The following is a 24,316-nucleotide window of genomic DNA, read 5'->3' on the forward strand; positions in this document are numbered from 1 at the left end:
CAGCTTTGCAGAGCTGACTTGTTATTATAAAGTTATAATTTGAGGGGCATATTTCATTCAAAAATAAGTCTAGTGCCCGGACTTTTAAAATAATAAATTTTGTCATTTTTTCCTTTAAAATCTGGACAATCAAACTGAGTATAGTAATGAGCAGAGAAGCCTGTCCCAAAGTAGTTAAATTCATCAAAACTCGGTCAAGGACTTGAGGGGGGACTACATAGTTCATAGTGAAAATGCATTTAAACCACTGAAATTCTTCAATCCTGGACATTGAACATCTAAACATGGGCCACATAACCCACCTGAGCACTTCCATTTCCCCACCCTGGCCAAGGGGCCATGGGGTGAACAAATTTAAATCTACACTATACATGCATGATATGTACAGTAGGAGAATGCTTTTTCATATGAATTCAAATTAAGGAGATTTTGAATTTTTCTATACATTCCTGCATAAAACTCCCTCGTGTGCCTCTGTCCTGAACCTTGGAGTCATGGGTGTGACAAACCTTAAATGTACACTATATGAGGATATTAGCAGAATGATATGTTTAATTCAATTTTTTTGACAAATTTGCTAAATTTTTCTAGTCAACCATAGAATATTTGCCTCCATAACTTAAGAAATGCCTTCTCTATCATTCAACCCACCCCCTTGTTATTTCACTGATGGTATCTGAAGACATTGTAGATGAAATCTCTTTAAAATTCTGGATCCGCCGATATGTACTGTTACAATGTACATGAAAATGAATGCCATTGGTATGTACCAAGCAGTGCAAGGATTCACTAGGTGTTGATTTTCCTTGCAGTAAAAATATATCACTAGCTGCAGATAGTTAGGAACAACCTTCAATTTACAACTAGATGGACTAGTCGAAAAACATTTACTATATTTAAATTAGAGTGCACGTGTGTAACGTGTGCTACGCTACGTACATCGCTTCGAGATTCAAATAGCATGTATAGTCCATCAAACTTATTTAGTTAGCAACAATATTGAATTGCTACTTTTTTCACTTTTCACCATAACTTGTACATCGTAGGCCTAAAATCAACGTAATATTGTAAGTACAAGTCTAGCACATGCATAAGTTTGTTGACATTTCTGACATTTTCTTATCATGTGACCTAAAGGTTTAACAAATCCAATCAAAAAGCAGTAAATTCATCACGTGGTCAGCAACCACCTAGTTTACAACATGTCTGAAACTGAATTAAGGGTTCGCTTTGTCCATCTATTATCCTCGGGATATGCATATGTGGACAAGGGATATCAATTCTAATGCGTGTGTAGGTATTTCATATCTATTAGACACTATAAACAGGATGTTAAGATCGGTCGATGGTGGAATTTTGCATATTTCTAACTTTATTATGATTTGCACAATTCTTTAAAGAGATTTTGAATCACAAGGTTAAAAACCACGCTTCGAGATATGGAATTGTTCATTCTTGAACGTTTTTACTGTTAGGATTGATAAACCACCTGTCGATGCATCATGACATTTAACTGTCACTTGTACAACCTAAATACTTTGATAGACTCTTTCAGTATGAATCTGACAGACACATCACAAATGTATAGTTATTTTCTTGTTGATAAAGATTTGAAATAATCTTTCATAATTGACTCATAATGTGAAATGTTTACTTGAATATACTGAAGAGTCACTCATGATTAACTTTGATTACATGTATTATTTATCACTGATTTAAAAAAAAAACACCAATATTTGTCAATAGACTGATAGAATGAATTTTTATTCAAAGGCATATTTGCACTAGGTCACATCATAAGGATATGGCATTTTTCCATGTTTGTGTTACAAGGTTCAGAGAGATTGTTTCTATTTGTTTTTGATTTGACTACGTAGTCATGTAATCATGTTGTGTATCTCTTTGTTTAAATTATTTTTTAAGAATTGCTCACAGTGTTCGAAATTAACCATAGATCAAGTCTATGTCAAATGGCACTGGTCTATGCCAATACGCCAGTTTCAAGATAAGAGCTCTCCTGTGTAGGAGGTACATTTAGTAGAACTTTCAGTGCCTAAGTGGGACAGAGTGAACCTACAGTCAGTGAGGAAGACGATAAAATGTATTAAAAGCGGCTTCTCTTTGAATATGTAAATGTAGGAAATACAAAATACTATCAAAGGAAATGTTTTACTAAAGTAGAAACATAAAAACAATGTCATATTTGAAAGTAATACCCTGGATATGATATGTACGACCAACGACATTACATAATATAATAAGAATTCCATGTATTTAATTACTCTGAATACTTATTGGTTACTCAGGTTTGTGTATCAGTTGATTGATTGATTAAATATTGTTTTACGTCCCTCTCGAAAATATTTCACTCATATGGAGATGTAGCCATTGCCGGTGAAGGGCTGCAAAATTTAGGCCTATGCTCGGCGCTTACGGCCTTTGAACAGGGAGGGATCTTTATCGTGTCACACCTGCTGTGACACAGGACCTTGGTTTTTTCGGTCTCATCCAAAGGACCGCCCATTTAGTCGCCTTTTACGACAAGTAAGGGGTACTGAGGACTATTCTAACCCGGATCCCCACAGGGTTTGTATCAGTTGAATTCAGGTGATGAAACAGCATATGAGAAACTTTCTGAGTATATTTACTTACGCAGTGATGAATATTCGTCCTACTCCCGCATGTAAACAAGTTGTTTTGTGCCTTACTATGTACGATAGTTCTTCAAAGGGAAACAACTCGAATGTATCTAGAAACCGGCGTATTGTAATTGAGATAGACCAAATTGCCTATGTCAATTTTCTAGGTTTAAGAAATTAAATAAAACCAGCAAAACAAAAAACAAACAAAAAATGATAAAAGGAAACCAACAATAACAAGTTTTGTTGAATTGTGTGAAAATTGCAACATGCTAGGAGAAACCAATTGTTCTATTAAGTGCTTTTGTGACCATGACTGTTTAAAGATGTAAATTCCATCATAACTAGCATTTAACCAGCTGGTGTGAGTACATATGTATTCTCACCTACGCTGACCATAATTCTTCCTTGTGATATATGAATAACTTGGGCCAAAAATAAAAATTGATTTGTTTGATGTACTCCAACCGACCCATCAAATTTGCTCCTACCCGATCATTTTTTTCAGCAATTTAAATTTTTTATTTTGGTTCCCTTGAAAAATGGAAAATCCTCCTTATTTTAAAAGAAAATATTACAGATTTTCAAAAAAAAAAAAAAAAAAACCCCACCTACTGACCCACCTTGAAAAACGTGGGTCGGAGTACATCAAAAACGAAAATATTTTTAACAATGGCCTGATGTTCCCATATAAAAAATTAGTTGAACCATCTTCTATAAGCAAATTATCCCAAACACAAATGACTAGTCTTAGTTTTAAAAATAAAAGAACAATTCGTTAAAATGTATGCGAAGTTGAAGAATGTGGAAAACGCTCATTCGGGATTGAAGGAAACGGTGTTCAAAATTGGTTTAAAACTTGGTATAGACCAAAGGTCTATGTCAAAACAAGATGACATAGACCTCATCGAATTGAATAAAAAATAACACAAATTTAAAACATTTTCATTTACTTCTAATGTACTTAGAAAGCATATTTTCTTTCCATTTCCATAACAATATCCTCCTTTCCTCATAACGTTTATCAGACATTGACTGACCATGCAGGGTCCTTTGGGATAACTTTATTGCTTTAAATCTCTTTAACCAGCTTGATTGTGAGTATATTCTCACATACGTTGAGTAACCATAATTCTTTCTTGTGATATATGAATAACTGATGTTCCCATTTAAAAAATTAGTTGAACCATCTTCTATAAGCAAATTATCCCAAACACACTTTGTGATAACTTTATTGCTTAAAATCTAGAAAATCAGCATAGACAATTTAGTCTATCTCAATTACAATTGGCATAGACCAGTGTCATTTGACATAGACTCAGTCTATGGTTAATTTCAAACACTGAGGAAATGTAAAGTTACCCCGAAGGATCCTGGTCAGTCGACCTCTGATAAATGTAAACGTTATGAGGAAAGGAGGGTGTTGTTATGGAAATAGAAGGAAAATATGCTTTCCAAGTACATTACAAGTAAATAACATATAATGTTTTGAATTTGTGTTATTTTTATTCAATGTTGCAGTCTATGCCAATTTGATGAGGTCTATGTCATCTTGTTTTGGCATACACCCGTGATCTATTCGAAGTTTTCAAACAATTTTGAACACTGTTTTCAAAGAGAACCAACAGGATATGCCTTTCACACTCTCATTCAAACATGCATGTCTCAAAAATTTAGTTTGAACTTTTAAAGTTTTTACCGGTACTATTTTATTTGATTTGGCATATATATGAAATTCATAATAACATTATAGAAATGATTAAGAGAGTTTGATTAAATGCATAGTAATTTTTTTCGCTCTACCAATTCAATTTATTGACAGCACCATTTGTATATTGGCATGTAGTCATAAATACATCAACAATATTAACAATGAAATATAGTATGTGTACATGTAGTTGTGTTATAGTAACACATATATATAGAAAGTTTTCATTATATACTAATATTTTTATGTCTTTCTTTTCTGATATTAAAACACCCATTCAAAAAGTATATAGTAAATTGTTTAAAATTGATAAAAAAGAGAGAGAGATATGTAAATCTTGACTTTTATTTCATAGTAAATATAAATCTCTTTCATTCCGATATATGTTTGAATTTTCAGGCATAGAAAAGGATAATGGCTGAGTTCAGAGTTGGAGGACTTTTATTTACCTCTAAATTTGACTCTGGAAACTTAGCTCGTGTTGAAAAAGTATCCAAAGATGAAGAGGAAGAAGGTCTGTGTATTAATGTTTATGAAAATATAAATAATGTTAATGAAAACTATTGCATTTATTCATCCAAAGATCTTTCAATCTTTATCAGTTTAGTAATTGTATAACATTTCTCGTCAATTTATACATCTGTAAGAATAGCTTTTGTGACTATATTGTATGTTACACACTGTGTATAGTTCTGCAGATGAGGGTCATCAGGCGTTGATTGATGATTGTATACAAGGCAAATCTATTACCTGCATGTTTTTGGTATTTTTCTCACAGAACAAATTCCCTTATTGAAAACATAATCCCTTGAAGTAATTAAAAAATGTCATTAAAAGATTTTCTGGGAAAATGTAATGCAAACATATAATGAAGAATCTCACAACCTTCCACTGACAAAGATCTTAAAGATCTCATCACCCTCCACTCACCTAAAGGATCTTACAACTTCCCACTTGTCTGAAGAATCTCACACCTTCCCACACACAAAGGTCTGAAGAATCTTGCAACCTTCCCCAGACAAAGGTCTGAAGGATCTCACAACCTCCCACTGACAAAGGTCTGAAGAATATCACAACCTTCCCACACACAAAGGTCTGAAGGATCTCACAACCTCCCACTGACAAAGGTCTGAAGGATCTCACAACCTTTCACTGACAAAGGTCTGAAGAATCTCACAACCTTCCCCTGACAAAGGTCTGAAGAATCTCACAACCTTTCACTGACAAAGGTCTGAAGAATATCACAACCTTCCCCTGACAAAGGTCTGAAGGATCTCACAACCTTCCACTGATCCACTGATAAAGGTCTGAAGAATCTCACAACCTTCCACTGATCCACTGACAAAGGTCTGAAGGATCTCACAACTTTTCACTGACAAGGGTCTGGAGGATCTCACAAATTCCCATTCACAAACTTAAGGTATGAAGGATCTCGTAGCCTTCCACACACAAATTGAGCACTTTACTGACTGAGATATTGCAGCTTGATAAAACTAATTCATGATGATCTAATTTTCAAATCAATCTGATAAAATTGACTGCTTGTCCAGCTCACCATAAACATCCCCATGAGAGAGGCGATCTTAGTCAACAGATTTAAGACTCTGATTTTAGCAGATTGTTTTGGAATTATTTGACATATTATTATGTTGAGACTTCAAATGTCGGGGTTCCCAGTAAGGATTATTACTTGTACTTTAATATATAAATTCTGATATATGTATCATGTGCCCTTGTTTATGATATAAGCCCTTCTGGTGCATGTGAATGTGTATGTCTTCAGTGTTTTTAAAGATGTGATTTACATGTATTTTAGATAATGTAAAGTATTATGGGGAACCCAGGCCAGATTATGAGTTCAATGTTTGGACACATCCAGACTGTCATGGAACAGAGTTTGAGAATGGAAACAGGTGGGTAATATTGTCAAACTGTATTCTGACATGGAAAATAGTACAAAAGGATACCACATGTATTCTAAATATACTGTAGACATAGTTTTTCTAGTGTGGTACAAATCTATACTAAGTGAAAGAAAATCCACAAAATTTTGTACCTGCGTTTTTTTATTGAAAAAATAATACTGCATGTACCATATTGATGATCAGTCTGACACAGTAAATTCTGCTGTCATATATATGTCTAAAATTGCTGGAAAATTGCTTGAATTCTCTCATAAATTTAATACTTTGTATGAGATCGCACAATATACATGTACTTACATTAACTTATATATATATTTACATGAATAAGTCTCTTCATGAATAAAATTTCATAGATAATGAGTTTTAAAAGTCTGAAATTATAGTGTAATAAGTATAAAGGACACCTTAAAATGTGTATGTGTACCAACATCCATGCAGAGTGTGTTCTTCAATTTCAGTAAAATTTTATACCCACCTAATAATGGAATTATTATTCTTCTTACTTTGGAGTACATTCTTATCTTTTTAAATGGACATGTTTGATAAGAATGATCTTTGTTGTCAGGTCTTGGTTCTATTTTGGTATCAGAGGTTGGTCACCAAACCGCCTGATCAAAATTAACATCATGAACCTCAACAGACAAGGAAAGCTGTACAGCCAAGGGCATTGTCCTTTTACAAAAACTGTCCCAGGCAAACCAAGATGGGAAAGAACCAGAGATCGGCCTTCATTTGAGGTTTAGAAATTATGTCGAAAATCAGCCGCAAAATTTTATAATCATTTTTAAAGATATTGCAGTCTGTACTGCAAATAGCATGAGCTGTAATTGAATGAAATCCGGATTTGTACGTGTATGAATTATTAGAATATAGACATTTGTTTGATAAAGAAATTTGTTTGTACAGCTATGTTCAATATGAAATATTTTCACAGTGCACTGTGTTGTAAGGTTGATTATTACATTTTTATTACTGTATACATTAAGCTTGTGTACATATTTATTTATAGAATGTAGATGGACAGTTTATTCTGACCTTCACCTATCGTTTCCTGGACGTGAAGGGGGCCATTACTTACTTTGCCTTTTGTTACCCATGGTCTTATATGGAACAACAAGAGAGACTAAATGAATATGACAAAAAATTTTCCCACTGCAGAGAGCTGAATAACTCCAGGTAAAAATTTAAACTGATTTACAGTACCTAAAGTTACCATATATACACTTTATTTTTGTGGGATAAAATTTTCATGGTTTGGGGGAGAGATTGCATGTTCAGGGAGAGATTGCATGTTCAGAAGATATTGCATGTTCATGTGGTCTTCATTTCACAGGTGCATTTAGTTTTCATTCTTTATGCTTGCTCACGTTCATGGGCATATCCATACCAGAATTTGCTGTAGCAAAAAACATTTTCACCAAGCCTATGGTATTACATAGCAAATAGAGACCTGGCTTTAGTCAGATTGTGACGGACCATATCTGGTTTAGTAAGACCATCTTCATGCTGATATATGTAAATGCTCATGTTCAAGCTTTTCAGAACATGTTTACCATATGGAAGAAATAATACTCACACATGGAAAAAATAGATATTTAACACTGCTTCACTTGGACCATAACACAGGTTAATACAGTATATTAATTACTAAAAAGTTACTGCCATTCCAATATTAGAACTGATTGTTTACATTTCTGTTATAGTCCGAAAGACAACATTTACTACCACAGAGAACTGCTTTGTCATTCAGTGGACAAGCTACGCATTGACTTGGTTACTGTCAGCTCTTGTCATGGAATCAGTTCAGAAACCGAGCCTCGCTTTGATCACAATTTGTTTCCAGAAAAGGATGTGCCCAGATGCAAAAAGTTTCATGGAAAAAGAGTAAGAATGTTTTCTATTGTTTCATGCAAAAAGAAGCAAGTTGTAAAATGGATTTAGAACATAAAGGTTGTGTGTGAATTTTTGCAGATGTTCCTCTCACGCAATCAACAGTTTGATCATAAGTATATTTTCAGTGTACGAAGCAATGTACATGTATGTCCATTTTTTCAGGTGTTTTTACTCAGTAGCCGAGTCCATCCAGGAGAAACTCCAGCCAGTTTTGTATTTAATGGATTCTTGGAATTTATCTTGAAAGAAAATGACCCACGTGCCAAATCCTTAAGAAGACAATATGTTTTCAAGTTTATCCCAATACTGAATCCAGATGGTGTTCAGAGGGGTCACTATCGAACAGATCAGAGAGGGGTAAACCTGAACCGCATGTACTTAGATCCTAGTATTGACCTTCACCCTTCCATATATGGTTCTAAAAGTATATTAGTTTATCACCATGTGAAAAATAGGGTAGTGCGAGAAAATGACAATGTAAATATTCGTATCAACTTCCCAGGTTACATTTTAACCTCTAGTCCAGACCCCCCAACACCTCGTAAGGAGATGATCCAGCATGACGCCGGGGACATCAATAATCACAAGTCAGCTATCAATGGTGCTTATTCTGCAAGGAAAGACAGAAGTGTTCACAATGGACATAGTGATGCATTTTCATTACCCCCAAAAGAGAACTCCTGGGTGAGCCAATCCAGTGTTCATGATGGGGGACTGATGCCTCCATCAAGTAGATTGAAAATTGAGCCATTAAATCTCGGAGATCTGGATAGAATGGACACAACATTAAGTGAATCAAGAAAATTAATGGGCAATGATAGTATTCACATGTCTTCATCCTGTAGCAGTGTCCTGAGCAATATGACTCTGAAAAACGAGAGAAAGACAGTGGACAGTGAACTTCGTCTACGTCTCTCAGAACTGAACATGTCAGATGATTGCCGTGGTAAAATGACAGGACTCAGCATGATGACCTCAGTGAGTGTTGGACTCAATGACTCAGACATTGAGGATTTGTATCACACAGAACACCTAGGTAACGAGGGCTCAGAGGATGAGGATGACCTTGTGCCTGCCACCTTTGGAAACAACGCCCCACATCTCTCTGACCCCTCTCTACAACAGATACCTGCTTCAGACAGTGGCATAGCCTTCTATGTAGATCTACATGGGCATGCCTCTAAAAGAGGATGCTTTATCTATGGAAATTATTTTGATGATGAAGATACTCAGGTGTGTAATTCAGGTCATGCAAAATTATGATTTTATTGAAAAATTTCAATAAATTAAAATGTAATTCTTCAGAACAAATTTTCATTAAATCTTAACAAAATTTTAACTATCAACATCACCTTTACCTACAGGTTGAAAATATGCTCTTTCCAAAGCTGATCTCCATGAATACTGCACATTTTGATTTCACTGGTTGTAATTTCTCGGAGAGAAACATGTATGCCAAAGATAAACGTGATGGAATGTCCAAAGAAGGCAGTGGCAGAGTGGCTATCCACAAAGCTATAGGAATCATTCACAGGTATCAAAATATACATATAATGAAAATGAAATATACACAAAACAAAGTGTTAGGTTACATTAAAGTTGCTGAACTAGATAATCAAAGATAGTCTTATAAGATAGCTATCACCTGTATTTTTGCAATATTGAACACTAAGTATATTCTGTATTCAAATGTTTTAGCTACACCTTGGAATGTAATTACAACACTGGGAGAATGGTTAATCCTGTACCTCCAGCTCAGGGTGATGATGGCAGGGCCACACCTCCCCCTATAGCTGGATTTCCACCCAAGTACACTCAAGCCCACTTTGAGGAGGTGATCTGAAATTTCATTTTATGCACAATTTTCAGTAACTGAATTGAAATACTGTAAATGTATTGCATTTGGCTTGTATTCTTTCAGCACATTTGGCAAAAGGAAGCTTCTGCTAAATTACATTACTAAAATTATCTATGTATTATAGGGTTGGGAATTATTGGGCAAACAGCTTATCGCTAATTAACATATTATCCATTTGAACTACAAGGTTGAATCTTCAATGTCATCTACAGTAAATATGGCTACAGTGAAAATGCTTATAATGAATTCACACTTACAGCAAAGTGATAGTCATTCCCTCTAGTTTAAAACATCATATTTACATTTCCAATGATTTTACCTTTGACATCTTTACCAATTGAAATTATAGTCATTTCCTCATTAATGAACAATATGAGTATGCATTTTGATAAATATAGTACGACTATTTTAACAGCTGGGAATATTCCAACAGATGTGAAAGTAAAATGTAAAGATAAAAAATAAAATTTCATTTTTGAAAATATCTGAGGGTTTGAACAACAATGCTTCACACCAGCATACTTTTCATGATGTGCTAATGCTGACATACAGCATCACAGTCCATGCCCTCATGTATTATTCAAACATGAAATTCATTTCTTAAATGAACTTAAATGAATTACATTTTGAATGAATCAAAAAATTTTGTCACCAGCACTTTGCTATAAGCATGTTTTACTGTACATGTTTGTTTCTTTGAAATTAATGAAATCTTTTAAGAAAAGCTATTTATTAAGCAAAACATCACGACTCATAAACAAGGAAAAAAAATAAACACAGTGAATAGTTTATGCAGTGGTACATGTAGTAGAATATTGGTGACGTGTGACTATCGATCTGGATAGCTCAGTGGTTAGAGCAGATGACTAGTAATGCTGGAGTCCTGGGTATGATTCCTATCCCAACCGTATTTCTCATTTCCTACTGCTCAGTCAAAAATAAATGGTATACATTGAAATTAATAACACTTATAATGGAATACTAGGGCTCAAAATATTGTGGAAAGAACAGTACAGAATTTTGTGTTGCAACATGAATAAATTTGATCATAATGGTATTCATTACACTTTTTATATTACATATATATAGTTTTAGTACTTGATATGAGAAAAGTGCTGAATGGACAAATACTCTTTTTCTGCTAATTGCATGTATAATTTGTGTTCAGTAGTTTGCATTTAATATCATGGGTTGGGGGTAGGGGATGGGGTTGTTTTTCAAAGCTGACAGATTTTTTTCTTGTGGCATAGATTGTTCGTCACTAGAAAAGCTCATTTAATCATGGCTTGATGATTATTCATTGGGGTGTAAATTCTTGGCATACTGCATGGAAATTGCACTACTGCAAATGGCTGTATGTGTACTTGTTATAGAGAACATACAATCCATTTCAAACAGAGCTGATACACATTTAGCATCACCATGAATATGCTAGTGCGTCTGTGTTCTATGTAATGGATGAATGTAGTTTTGTGATAAGCTTATTTTTCATGTAACTGCAGGCATATTTTGATACAGGCAAATGATAAATGCTATTCTGTAGTTTATCAAGTCTCCCAAATGAAGTTTGGAGACTTATTGTTTTTGTTCTGTTATTGTGTTATTCTTTTGCTTCTTCTTCATCTTCTGCTTTTTCTTTCTTGCACATTTCCAATGATATCTTTACAAATTGTAATGATAGCCATTTCCTCATGAATGTGCAGCAGTTATAAACACTGTGTATTAATCTTGATAGATAAAGTGCATCTATTTTAATAGCTGGGAATTCCGACAGAAATGAAAGTAGAAAATAAAAATATAAGAAACAAACTTCATTCTTGAAAATACATGAGGGCATGAACTGCAATGTTTCATGCTGGCATACTTATCATGAAGCATGTCATGCTGGTGTGGAGCTTCACAGTTCATACCCTCATGTATTTTCATATTTTTTAAGTGTCTGCAGCTGTTCTCCAAAACTGCTTTATGAATGTGGATGATAGTTCAATGTATCTAGTTTGTTTTCAGATTGAAAGGGGTTTAGGTACCTTTTATGGGAGGAGGGGGATCAAATTGGGGGTGGGGGGTGGAATCTAATATAAACTCTGTAAGAACATATCTAATTTCATGTTTCAACAGATATACCTGAGAGATATAGATACAGTCCTAGAATTGTCAGCAATGGTAATAATTAAGGGGATGATGGCACCTGACCTCAGTGACCTATGATCATGATCATATAAACTGATATAACTTTAGAACTTTGACTAATAGAGACATGGGATCATCAACAATGATGATTGGATAATGAGGTCTACAAAGTAGTATCAAGGTCAAGTGATCTTTGCATTTTACCTTCGTAAAAACTTGCATATCTACAGAACCTGTAGTGATAAAAATATGGAGTCTTTAACAATGATTGGATGATAGAACCTATAAACTAGTGTCAAGGTCAAATTACTCCTATGACCTTTACCTATGACCTTGGTCATGAAAGCTAGTATAACTTCAGAACATGGACTGCTAGAGACATGTGATCTTCAATAATGATGATTTACACAACAAACTGATGTCAAGGTCAAACAACTGCAGTGTTTTCTTGGCATGATACAGATTTCCATCATCATCTAAGGCATGGACTGCAAAACATTGGAAATATTATATTTTATTTACTTTGAATTTTATATACGCTTTGTTTCATGTACAGGTGACAATAGATACAGTTGAATTTCGGTATCTCGAACACCAATTTTTTCAAATACCATTGATATGTCAAAGTGATTCATAAGTCCCAACCACTTATCATACCCCCCGCAACAATGTGGGGGGTGGGGGGGGGGGGCTGTATACTGGAATCGGGTTGTCCGTCTGTCCATCCGTCTGTAGACGCAGTGGTTTCAGGGCTCTAAAGCGTTATCCTTTCCACCTACAGTCACCATATCATACATATGGACTACTCATGGGATGAAGATGTTCCCTAACGAATTTGGGGTCAAAAGTCAAGCGCACTGGACATCGAAGTAGCAATATGGTTTCTGGGCTCTAAAGTGTTATCCTTTCCACCTACAGTCACCATATCATACATATATGGACTACCCATAGGACAAAGATGTTCCCTATTGATTTTTGGGTCAAAAGGTCAAAGGTCAAGCACACTCCTAGAGAAGAGACTACCCAAGGATTTGTCATGCCCTTTCCTTATTACACTCAGGAAAGAGGTAATTTATACCTATTAACAACACCCTTTGGGAGATTGGGATAAGCGGGGGGTATTCTTAGTGAGCATTGCTCACAGTACCTCTTGTTCTTTAAGTATTTTAACCTTGACATCTCGAATCATCGGATATATCGAAGTTTTTTCTCGGTCTGATCTAGTTCAAGATAATGAGGTTTGACTGTATATCTTATATCTGCTTTTTATCCTGTTTATTTGTATTTCTTGTCATTTTTGTGTTACAGTCTATAAAACTGGTACATGTATTATAAAGATAACTTACACAGAGCCAGTTGTTTGTTCAGTAGACTTTATAATCGGCAGATTATAATCGGATCTTGTATTGTGACATAAGATTAAATTTACACATTAAGGTTGGTAGAGCTCTGGCTATTGCTGCCATTGACTGGAGTGAGAGCAACCCATGGTCGCGGATTGGAATGTCAGAACACAACCATCTGAATGGGGTCCGGGAGAGTGTGCGGCGCTACATCAGGAGCATGAGGGGTGGGCCCAGGATCCCTCGAAATCCGTCCAAGTCTTTTGTCAGGAACAAGTAATCATAAATCTGTTTCTTGTTATCCAAATAAATCTAATCATGGGTAAGATAATCATGTATTTATTTGTATTCATAACATGTTTTGCTGGAAACATACTTGCATTTCTATGCTACATTGGCATGGGGAGTTAACTTTAGTGATCTCTTGTATGTATGATAACTTAAGAGATACGAGTCTGATTAAGTTTCGCTTTAGAACATACATTCTAGAGGCTGATTCTTTGTCTTTGTCAGCAGCATTAGCAGTAACAACAGTGGCAAATTGAATTATAATCAGAACAATCGGGCTCCATTTTCTCGGAATGATATCAGCAGCACAGCTAATAATGGACCCACATCTAGGTTCAACAGCAGTGCCACAAACAATGGATCCATCTCCAGATTTAATAATAATACTAGTAATGGTGGATCAGCATCCAGGTTTAACAAGAGAGACTCCTCGGCTAACAACCCTCCAAAGAGAGAGCTGGGACCTGTCAGAGAAGGTGTATATGCTAACTTCTCCAATCCAAAAGTTATTTACTCCAAAATGTTGTGTAAACCATACACAAACAGTTTCACTTCAAATTGTGTATTCTTTTGCCAAAAAAAATTCTCTGTAATGAGCTCTGCTGATCAAAATTTGTCCATCGCCTGTTGGGGGATGCTGATTTTTAACATAATTAATTTTTTTTCAGAAACCAATTTCAACCAAATTTGGCACAGAGCATACATAGGTGAAGGGTAATTAGATTATTCAAATGATAGACCACACCATCTTCAAAGGGGATATAAATAATAATTATAGGAAAACAGATGTTATGTTTTAAAAATCTGAGCATAAATGAATATGCCAATTTCAGTTAAACTTGGTATTTAGTATTTTTGGGTGAAGGGGATTCAAGTTTTAAATGAAGGGCCACACTCTCTTCAAAGAGGAGATAATGAGAATCAGGAAAACAATCGATGTGAGGCCAAAAGAATTAGACTTTAGTTTCTCAGGCATCACTGCTTTTGACTGAAGCTACCATATTGATAAATTTTATCATTTACCAATGAAAGCAATGAATTATTTTTTGAGAACTATTTTGGTCCTATTTTTCAATTTTACACAATTATTAATGATACTATACACATGTTGGGAATTCATGTTTAGTGAGACCACTTACGATTTGGATCAAAGTTTGGGATTTTATTTTCATTTGTGGAGTTAATTTAACTCGGGTGAGCATTGTGGCCCATGGTACCAAACATATCTGAATCAAAGAAGTTCGGTTGTTTTACTATCTGAAATGTTGTGTGAACCATACAGCTGTACACACATTTGGAACCAAACTTTATATTGTGGATACTAGTATCATTTCAACCAAGTATTCTTTTTCATACCAAGCATATTTAGATAAAACAAGTTTCATTGTACTTTAATATTACTTCCAACGATGAACCTTTGAGCACACTGTTGAAAATGATATGTGTGTGTTCATGCTTCTCTGACACAGGAAGTAAATAAATTATACAGAATAGCCATAGCTTTGATATGCCATAGGAATCTTTTAATTGGGAAGGGTGGATATTTTTTATTAGAATTTTATGTTCTTTAGATCAATTATATATATACTTTTAATATCATTTGCAGCAGCTAGACCAAATTTAAATACTCAAACTCAGCAGAGGAAACGGCCAACGCCAACAAACTACCTACCTGCCCAGACGTCTCGGTCCACTAGTAACCAGCCAGTCACCTTGACAATGACCACAGCGGAGGTTCATACTCAGAGACAGTACTCAGCAGAGAACGCCACCAGGACACTAGATGATGAGAAGCTTAATCCTCTCAAACATGTCAATCTTGTAATTTCATTTGTGATACATTTACTGGTTAAGACATTCACCCATATTTCTCTACTCACCAATTCATTGGCACTGGTTTAAAAAGATTTATGAATAATCACTTGTGTCAGAAAGTTCATAATCTGGAATTTTTTTTACATCTTACTTGACAATTTATAAAGTGTATGTATACAGTCTGCATTTATTGTATAAATTTTATTCCCCAGCTTGCCATTGCTAAGAAATCAGGGCCTCCTAGTCGTATCCCCTTACCTACAGGTCGACAGTTTATGCAACTAACATCCCCAACAGTTCAGGAATTATCTCCCCCTCGAGTGCCAAATCGCAGCGGTCGATACTCACAGAGAACCCCGCAGCCTTACCCAGTTAGAAAGGCTAGTGCGGAGGTCCTCTCAGTCAACAATGACTCCCCACTGGGCTCCCATGTCACTAATCTCAGCAGTGTTACAACAGGGGATCATCTACCTACAACCCCAGGCAGTAACCCTCCTCCCATCATCCCTACCCCTCCCACAGATATCAATGGACTGGACAATTCAAAGTAATTTGTTACTTAATAATAACCAGTATAAATTTTTCGGCATGTTTATTTTTGTGTATCTTTTTATGATTTAAGGATATTTTTTATGGAGAATAATTCATACTGCATATTATAACACATTTCTTCATAAGGATTGCTATTTTCTGATTGCAATTGTACAATACATTATTCAGTAGTGAGAGTGCAAAACGTCGAAGAAGGTACATGTACATGAAGAGAAGAATGGTGAACCAGAGTCCCAAATTAGGAAGTGCCAATAAAGGTCAGCAAAAGACCGGTGACACAAGTAGTGAGGCAGAGCGTGCTAAGAATAGACGTAGAAGGCGTAAATCCCTGCGAAAAGTTAACCAATCTCCGTCTTCAGATGAGACGGGGCAAGGTAACTCAGCTTCTCAAGGCCAGGCACCATAAATATCCACCTCCATCACCCATTCTCACTACACAGTAACGTACTCAGGTTTTCAGTGGGTGGATCTAAGAATTAATGTGATTATATTGTATTTTAGGATTATTCATTCATGAGTATCATTGAAAATTAATTGTTTGAGTTTTCAATTATTTTCTGTACACCTCAATAATATGAATGTGAAATTATTTAAGTGAATGTAGGGTTGTTTTTTTTTCACTTCTAGATCCACACCATTTCTCAAACAAGAGTAACCATCACTGGATTTTATCGTGGGGTGGTGGATGTGGTGTTCTGCATGATAAATTTCACTCATTATTGCATGTTCTGTCTTATCTGTCACTGCTAATTAACTGTCTACCATTCCTTGCAGTACATCTGTCCAGTGATGAAAAACGACTCAAAATATATCATGCAGGGTCAAAGGTTAAATTTCTAAAACTAATATAATACAGGCTTATTATATTTATAAATAGGACTATAACAAACACATTTACATCTAGATGTACCTGTAGGTTAGTCCATCAATAGATTGCTATCAGTATACGGTAGTTGATGTGCTTTTTCCATTTATAAAGAAGCAGAGGATAGGCAATTTCAAAATTAAGCTATATCAAGATTTAGAAGATTAGACTGAGCTTGTTTTGTGTAATTTTATACTAAAAGTTAAGCACATATACCTAGATTTCCAGGACTTTTAAGTGTTTACAGATGACTTAGTTTGGATAGAACAGTGTCCTTTTCTCTGTGTGTGTGTGTGTGTGTGTGTGTGTGTGTGTGTGTGTGTGTGTGTGTGTGTGAGGGAAGCCAGCCTTTGTTTTAACAGTTTCAATTGCACACCATGCAGTGCAATGAACATTTTATGATCACTTTTCATTTTTTGGCTAACAACAAATCAATGTCTTAGTTTTACCCACAATAATTTGTAGTTTATTTTACATTACAGTGGTCATAGGTGTAGCAACAGGCAAGTTGTGTGATATTAATACCGCTGGGGGTAAATTACCTATCTTAGCCACTGTGAATTGTATGTTTTGTGGCCTCAGTATACGCCAAACTCTGCTTTTGAATCAATTTGTCTTTTTTGCGTACTTGATAACTGGTTATATGTAATCAATTTTAGCAAACGAAAAGTTTTCATTAGGTCATGGTTTTATGAGCTTTGATTTGCTCTTTGTGTTCCTGTATTTTAATCAATACCTCGTACCCCTCCTTTACACCTTAAGTTTGACTGCTTTCGAGGACAGAGTTACTGGTAATGAATACTATTTTAGTTCAATAGTCAAAGTATGGAGAGATTTTAGACAGTATTTTAAAGAAGTTAATGTATTTAATGCCATGTCATTCAAAATCTCTTAAATTGTACAGTGTATTGACATGTATAGAAAATCAGTAATGATAAGTATGAATACACTGCATATTTAATTCCTTTAAAGTATTTATTACACATTTAATACACGTACATATGAAAATGCCCTTAACTTAAAATCTATTTGAATTTTCTGTTTTTGAAAGAAAGATTTACAAAGAGACATAGTGTATTATTTAACACCAGTAAGTGTTGCTGTTTGTTTGATCTTGCTGTGCGTGTGGCGGATCTTGTCTCCATACAGGTTAATTCACGAAAAGGTTTCCAATTTGATATTCTTTAATACTACTGTAAGAGCACGTAGTTAAAGGTGAGATAATTTTCTTTCTGCAATAAGAAGCAAATGTATGTAGGAATGCACACAATGAAAGTGGAGGCATTCCAACAAATATCAGAAAACCAGTATTGTACATTTCACTCGTGTTACCGTAGTAACATGTCTTTTTGTGTTGTCACAGTTAATTTTGGCACAAGTTCTACTGGTGGCGGAAAACATGGTTTAGAGGGCAGTTCGCTCAGACTGTCACCAAGGTAACGGCAATTAGTGGCACCATGCTAACAGTCATGCAAACACAAGGATGAGATATATAGTTTTATATCACATTATGTTATAATAAGCACTAGTCTCATATTGGCTAAAGCTTTAATAGGCTTTTCAGCAACCAGTTAAAGCACTTTCTATGTTCGAACTGATGATTACCAGGGAAAGGAATTGGATTTATCATCCCCAACAGCACAAAATAACAACTTACCAACACAACCATTGAAGAGGCAATTCATTTGTATATTATGTAATGGTTCATGTTATAGCCTTATTTTCGCCGCTGTTTTATTTTGACTTTTTTGGCTGAGGAATAAATCCCTGAAACAAAACTGCACTGGAAATAGCATTACTATAGCCTTGTCATCAAATAGACATCATCAATGTGAAATAGAATGAGAACTATCAATTCAAAATGGATCAAGTGAAAATTTTATTCAGAAAATGTTCAATTAACCAGGGGCAAATCCAAGGGTGTGTACGGTAGTTTATGAAGGACTTGATGTAGGAAAGCCTTTTTGGGATACAAATTTTTGACTTTACATTGATTGTTTTAAAGTCCTTTCACAGTTAAACTTTAATTTATTCAAAGAATACAATTTGCTGCTTGTTAGAAGAAGAAAAAACAACAACAATCAAACATGTTGTGTGAGAGTGTTGTGATTTCTACATGCTTGCTATTGGATTGCATATTTTGAAAATACAAATACTGGTCTGAGTAAACTCCAGCTATTTTCCTGTATCTCATCCTTGCAGTTGCTTACGTTCCTTCAACTCGATTTCAAATTTTAAAAATTGTCCTGATTTTGGTTGACCTGATGTCATGGTTGTCCTTTTGTTATAAACTAGGGTTCTCTCACTAAGTGAGGTATGTAAGATGAGGTTGATGTTTGGCTGATGGTGGGCTTATCTAAATGTGCTTTTAACTTGCAGATATTTAAATTTGTACAGTCTCTAATAAAATAAGCTAGTCTTGCACAGTTGTGGCATATCATGAGGAAATCGATGGAAAAATGTCATGCTGTTGTATTCTTCCAAGAAAATTATGATCACTGTGGAACTGAAATGGATTGAAGTCCATTATGGTTAATCGTGTTCTTTTGCTCATTAAGGTTCTTTTATTTTGACCGTCTACATTAACATTTGCAGGAAAGTTTTGTAAATTCAATTTTATCAAATAATTAACAGATCTCTTGCAGACCCAAAAGTGTGGTGTTGTACATGTATCATGTCAATTTTGTCTGCAGCGGTTAAGATATAATTATAATGTAGTTCTAATTCTCTAGTCATGGAGAAATCATGTATTTCCAACCTAACACTTTGTGAATCACTAATACAATAGTTTTTTATCCATCGTGGATGCTCTGTGTATAGTATTTTGATGAGTGATTTTGTAGACTTGTTTAGTGATGCTTGCAAGTAAAATCAATTTCATAAATATAACAATAGCATTTTTTTTACTTTGTGATGTTAACCCTATAATACTTGGATGTGTGCTGTTCAAATTATTTGGATTGCTCTAAGAGAGAGGTTTTGTTTTTATAAAATGTTGAAAATTCAAATGAAGTACAGATTATATTAATTGCTATGTTTCAGTACCAATTAAGGTGTATTGTTGATTAATTAGCATAAAAGAGTTCATATACAGATTTAAATTTCTGTGTTTCAGACTCCACAACCCCAGTTTTTACGACTACCCAGACACTCGTCTCCCCCTCAGACAGTTATCGACTCCAATCAGAAAACAGCTTAACTCCGCGCCAGTAAGTATACTACTTCTATCAACCACCAGTTTAGCTCCATTTCTACCAGATTAAAAGAATTACTAGCTTCTACCAAAATTGCAATATCATTATCTTAGAGAGTAAATACTGTCTATGTGTAAAACATTTTTATAACATCCTCTTTAATGCTATTGATAGTAAATTCAAACTAAATAGATATTTACAATAAGCAGGTAGCCCTTTAACAATATTGTAAATTTCTTGAACCCAGGGGTGGGTATTTTGGTACCAGGGTTATAGTGATAACTTCTTAACTACCATTCCAATTCTTTTCAAATTTGGTATGAAGCATCTTGGAGACAAGAAGGTCATAAATTTTAGATTTCAGGATTCCTGCACCCCTGGGGCCTTGGGGGCAAGGCAAAACTTCCAAAAATCAATCAATTTTCAAGTATCTTCTTCTCTACAGCCACACTTCTGTAAGATGAACTAAAGATATAGTTGTGCATAGCAGGAAGGCCTCTACCAAAGTTGTAAATTTCATGATCCTTGGGGTAGAGGTTCTGACTGCAGGTCAGGGCAAACATGGCATTTGGTTTTTATGTGTAAAACATTGAAATAAATCTCCTTTAGTGCTATTGAAACAGAGTAGGTTTTTTTGAAGGAGCAGTTAGCCATTTATCAAAATTGTAAATTTCATGAGATGGGGTTTTGGTACCAGGGTGGAGCCAATATGGTCTTAAGGATTAAATGTTTTTGTCATTTGAAAGACTTCTTTAATTTTGCTGATACTATATGAAACCTAAATGCATATTTAGGAAAAGCAGAAAGAGATGTACCAAAATTGTGAATGTCGCAACTCCAGGGTTCTGAATCTTGAGCAGGTCCAAAATAGTCATATAATGTTGATATAACATATATCATATTTGTGAAAAAAAATTCATCAGCATGAACACTTTTTAGGGCATTTGTGTTTTTTAAAAGAACATTTTTTGCTTTACACTGCTGCTGAATATTAAAATTTAGCTTACATATGCAGAACATGAACATTATTCAAGACATTCAATATTCTTTGGGGGCGAGTGATACTTATAAGTAATATTCAGGTGACTGATAAGGCCTGTGGGACTGTTTTTTATCTTGGGGTATTAATTGACAATACCAATCTTGCAAAAATGAAATATTCCTGTTGAAATTTTCAAAACTTTGTTTCATGTAAGTCACAGGGGCACTAACTACTGTAATTTGAACTTTAAATAGCAAAGATAAACACCAAAGTTTATTACAGCTACTATCAGAGTTTTATATATATATACAATGTATTTGTACAGTAAATACTTCAATTTGATTTTTGAAACATTGCAGGATTCCTCTACTGTAATGTACTTGGATATGAAAAGGAAAACCACGTCTTCCAAGTCTCACCGGGATCAGAGATTCTCCCCAAGCAAACTTACCGTCTTCTGGATTGATGACTGACATATCAAATCAGGGATCACTTTACCTTAGGTTTACAGTCTGGTTATTAATACATGTGGTACCCAGGGGCTCATTTTGCAAAAGGTCTTATGACTGAGATCAGTATTTTTAATTAGTAAAAAATGTGTTCATTTGTATGTCAAATCGTGAAAATGTACTGTTTTTATATACTGATCTTCGATCATCTCTTTAAATTTCCTATGAATTTACATGGGTAAAAAGTGCAGCATTAGATGAATTGCAAAAAATATATTTGTCCTACATCATGAGATCATTTGTAAAATGGGCCCCAGGTTTTAGATTATAAAAAAATAAAACCGAAGGAGCATTTCATTCACCCAGTATTGTGTTAAGTTGATACTATTTAACAGCTAGTCATGGTCAAGATTAATTTCAAGTATGCAGGCCAATCTGTTTTACTAATAACTGTCTTGTATTTGAAAGAGAGAAGGAATTCTAATTTATGATGTATGTTTCTGATTTTCATTAGAAATCTGTGATAATGTTTTAACAGCATAAGATATATTGCATATGTAGGTGTATACATGGGCCTCATATTCATTTTAATTTAAAATTTGTAAAGTCATTCCATTTATATTCATTCTTATTCAATTTCATAACGTAAATTGAAATCAAAACTTCTTTATAATCAGTTTCAAAAAGTGGTTCATAACATTAAACAGATATCAGTTTTCCGTAAAGAAGAAAAGGATTTGCATCTGATCCTATGCCATCAAACATTTATAATAGTAACACATGCAAACATACACACGATTTTATTCATATCAAGATTTTTATTTTTTTTGGCCATTTTTATTTTTGCTCTTTTTACCCTCACCACCATTCAGCAAATTCAAAACAGGGCTGATATCAAAAATGTATCTAATTGGAAGGTGGCAAGATTTCCCAAACGGGGTGAATTTGTTTTTTCAAAGCTTTCGGTCGATAATGATAAGGGCGAGTAATACCTGGTTTGTGGCCTGGTTATGGGCTGTATATTTTTGTTGCTGCCATACCTGTATCAATATCTAGTCCCAAGAATCTCCAATATATTGCCAGTTCTTAGTGATATTAATTGCTGGATTCCTATACTATTTACCCATTTTTCTCTGCATGTTGTAAGGTTAACAGGGTGATATTTTCTTAATTTTCATTTTTTATGTCATAATGTGAAATTTAGTGGCAGTATGTTAAAGAAGAAAAAATGTACACTGTGAATAATGACTAGTGCTAATTTACAAAAACAATGTTTTTAGTATCTGTTATATGAATGTTTAATTTCATCGATACATTTAATTTTTGGGAGTGGGGGCACTAAGAAGTGATTAGTCACTTATTGATTTTAATTTGATATAGGTAAAGATTTCTTTCAGTACATGAGCTTAACTTTTTAAATATTTGTTTTAATTTTATTTTTTACAGTTTATATATATTTATATATTGTTTTGATCTGTGATACAAAAATTCATATCCATAAATCTTCCCTTTGAACCTATATAGCGATACCTCTCCAATGTAATGATTATACATTCTGTATATATATTATACATTATAATGTATACCATATAACGGTGATTTTCTGTGGTTGTCCATTTTTTGCGGAATGTTGTGAATAGGAAAAAGCCTCAAAATGTATATACATGCATATAGGTATAATGCAACCGCGGAAATAGGAAGCGCAGAATATAACTTGTTACCATTTACAGATCAAATCACAAAAATTTCAAACCACAGAAAATACCCATTATATGGTATATAGACATTGAAGTGCATTGTTTCATAATCTCAGTGCTAGGGTATATATATAATGATGTGTTTTGACGCTTTAATATGTACTAGTTTAACTAGTAGCTGTAACTTGTCAAACTGTTTCAGTCCTAATGTGATTCCTGTAGGCTTGTATAATGTACTTCAGCTATAATGTTGTTCTAGCACATCCTATATAGTACCAGTGTGCAGAAGTGGTGCAGACTATAGTACTAATTATAAAATAAACCCATAAAGGAGCTATCATGAGTTACCTGGCATTTATGTAAAATTTGCTATGATTTACTCTTCCTGAGCCAAATGTGATTAATCAATGTTTTGTTTTGATCTAATGTCTTTGCTGATAGAGATAATAAACAGTTTTTACTGTAAAGATTTTTAATTAATCATAGGCGTAGCTTGGGTTCGAATATTACCGAGGCAGGGGGTCTATGGACAGAAGCTATGGACATTTTAACAACGTAAAAGGTGGTTTTTTTACCGAGGCAGCTGCCTCAATGGAAGCTACGCCACTGTTAATGATTGAAGAACTAGCTCAGTCTATGTCCATCCATGCGTCTATAATGAGGTGCCATCCATGTGTCTACGAGGTGCCATCCATGTGTCTACGAGGTGCCATCCATGTGTCTATAATGAGGTGTCATCCATGTGTCTATGAGGGGACATCCATGCGTCTATAATGAGGTGCCATCCATGTGTCTATAATGAGGTGTCATCCATGTGTCTATAATGAGGTGTCATCCATGTGTCTAGGAGGTGCCATCCATGCATCTATAATGAGGTGCCATCCATGCGTCTATAATGAGGTGTCATCCATGTGTCTATAATGAGGTGTCATCCATGTGTCTATAATGAGGTGTCATCCATGTGTCTATAATGAGGTG

General features: G+C 34.7%; 1 protein-coding gene across 16 annotated transcripts; it reads left to right on the plus strand.

Moving 5' to 3' along the window:
• Window positions 1–1,170: 1,170 nt before the first annotated feature.
• Window positions 1,171–23,826, plus strand: LOC125670343 (cytosolic carboxypeptidase-like protein 5). Of its 16 annotated transcripts, none has more exons than XM_048905446.2 (19): window positions 1,171–1,293; window positions 4,747–4,861; window positions 6,164–6,260; window positions 6,838–7,009; window positions 7,282–7,448; window positions 7,976–8,156; window positions 8,328–9,398; window positions 9,530–9,699; window positions 9,864–9,999; window positions 13,591–13,772; window positions 14,010–14,260; window positions 15,391–15,605; window positions 15,812–16,146; window positions 16,320–16,525; window positions 17,499–17,519; window positions 18,380–18,452; window positions 19,312–19,330; window positions 20,132–20,225; window positions 21,552–21,691. In XM_048905446.2, the coding sequence occupies exons 2-18, from the start codon at window positions 4,762–4,764 to the stop codon at window positions 20,213–20,215; spliced, it is 3,480 nt and encodes a 1,159-aa protein (XP_048761403.2). In that variant the 5' UTR covers window positions 1,171–1,293; window positions 4,747–4,761; the 3' UTR covers window positions 20,216–20,225; window positions 21,552–21,691. The 16 variants fall into 16 exon arrangements, 15 of the variants coding, with proteins under 15 accessions (XP_048761403.2, XP_048761409.2, XP_048761397.2 ...); XM_048905452.2 differs by having other exon boundaries at window positions 16,320–16,408; XR_008802483.1 differs by lacking the exons at window positions 17,499–17,519; window positions 19,312–19,330 and adding an exon at window positions 16,926–16,978 and having other exon boundaries at window positions 21,552–21,595.
• The last annotated feature ends 490 nt before the right edge of the window (window positions 23,827–24,316 follow it).

This window comes from Ostrea edulis, chromosome 4 (genome assembly GCF_947568905.1).
Source record: "Ostrea edulis chromosome 4, xbOstEdul1.1, whole genome shotgun sequence".
Classification (NCBI taxonomy): domain Eukaryota; kingdom Metazoa; phylum Mollusca; class Bivalvia; order Ostreida; family Ostreidae; genus Ostrea; species Ostrea edulis.

Excerpts from the sequence above, each read along its gene's own strand:
- LOC125670343 (XM_048905440.2), top strand. The coding sequence starts at position 4,762 with ATGGCTGAGTTCAGAGTTGGAGGACTTTTATTTACCTCTAAATTTGAC. Across the intron at positions 4,862-6,163 it reads CAAAGATGAAGAGGAAGAAG|ATAATGTAAAGTATTATGGG; the intron begins GTCTGTGTATTA and ends CATGTATTTTAG. Across the intron at positions 6,261-6,837 it reads GAGTTTGAGAATGGAAACAG|GTCTTGGTTCTATTTTGGTA; the intron begins GTGGGTAATATT and ends CTTTGTTGTCAG.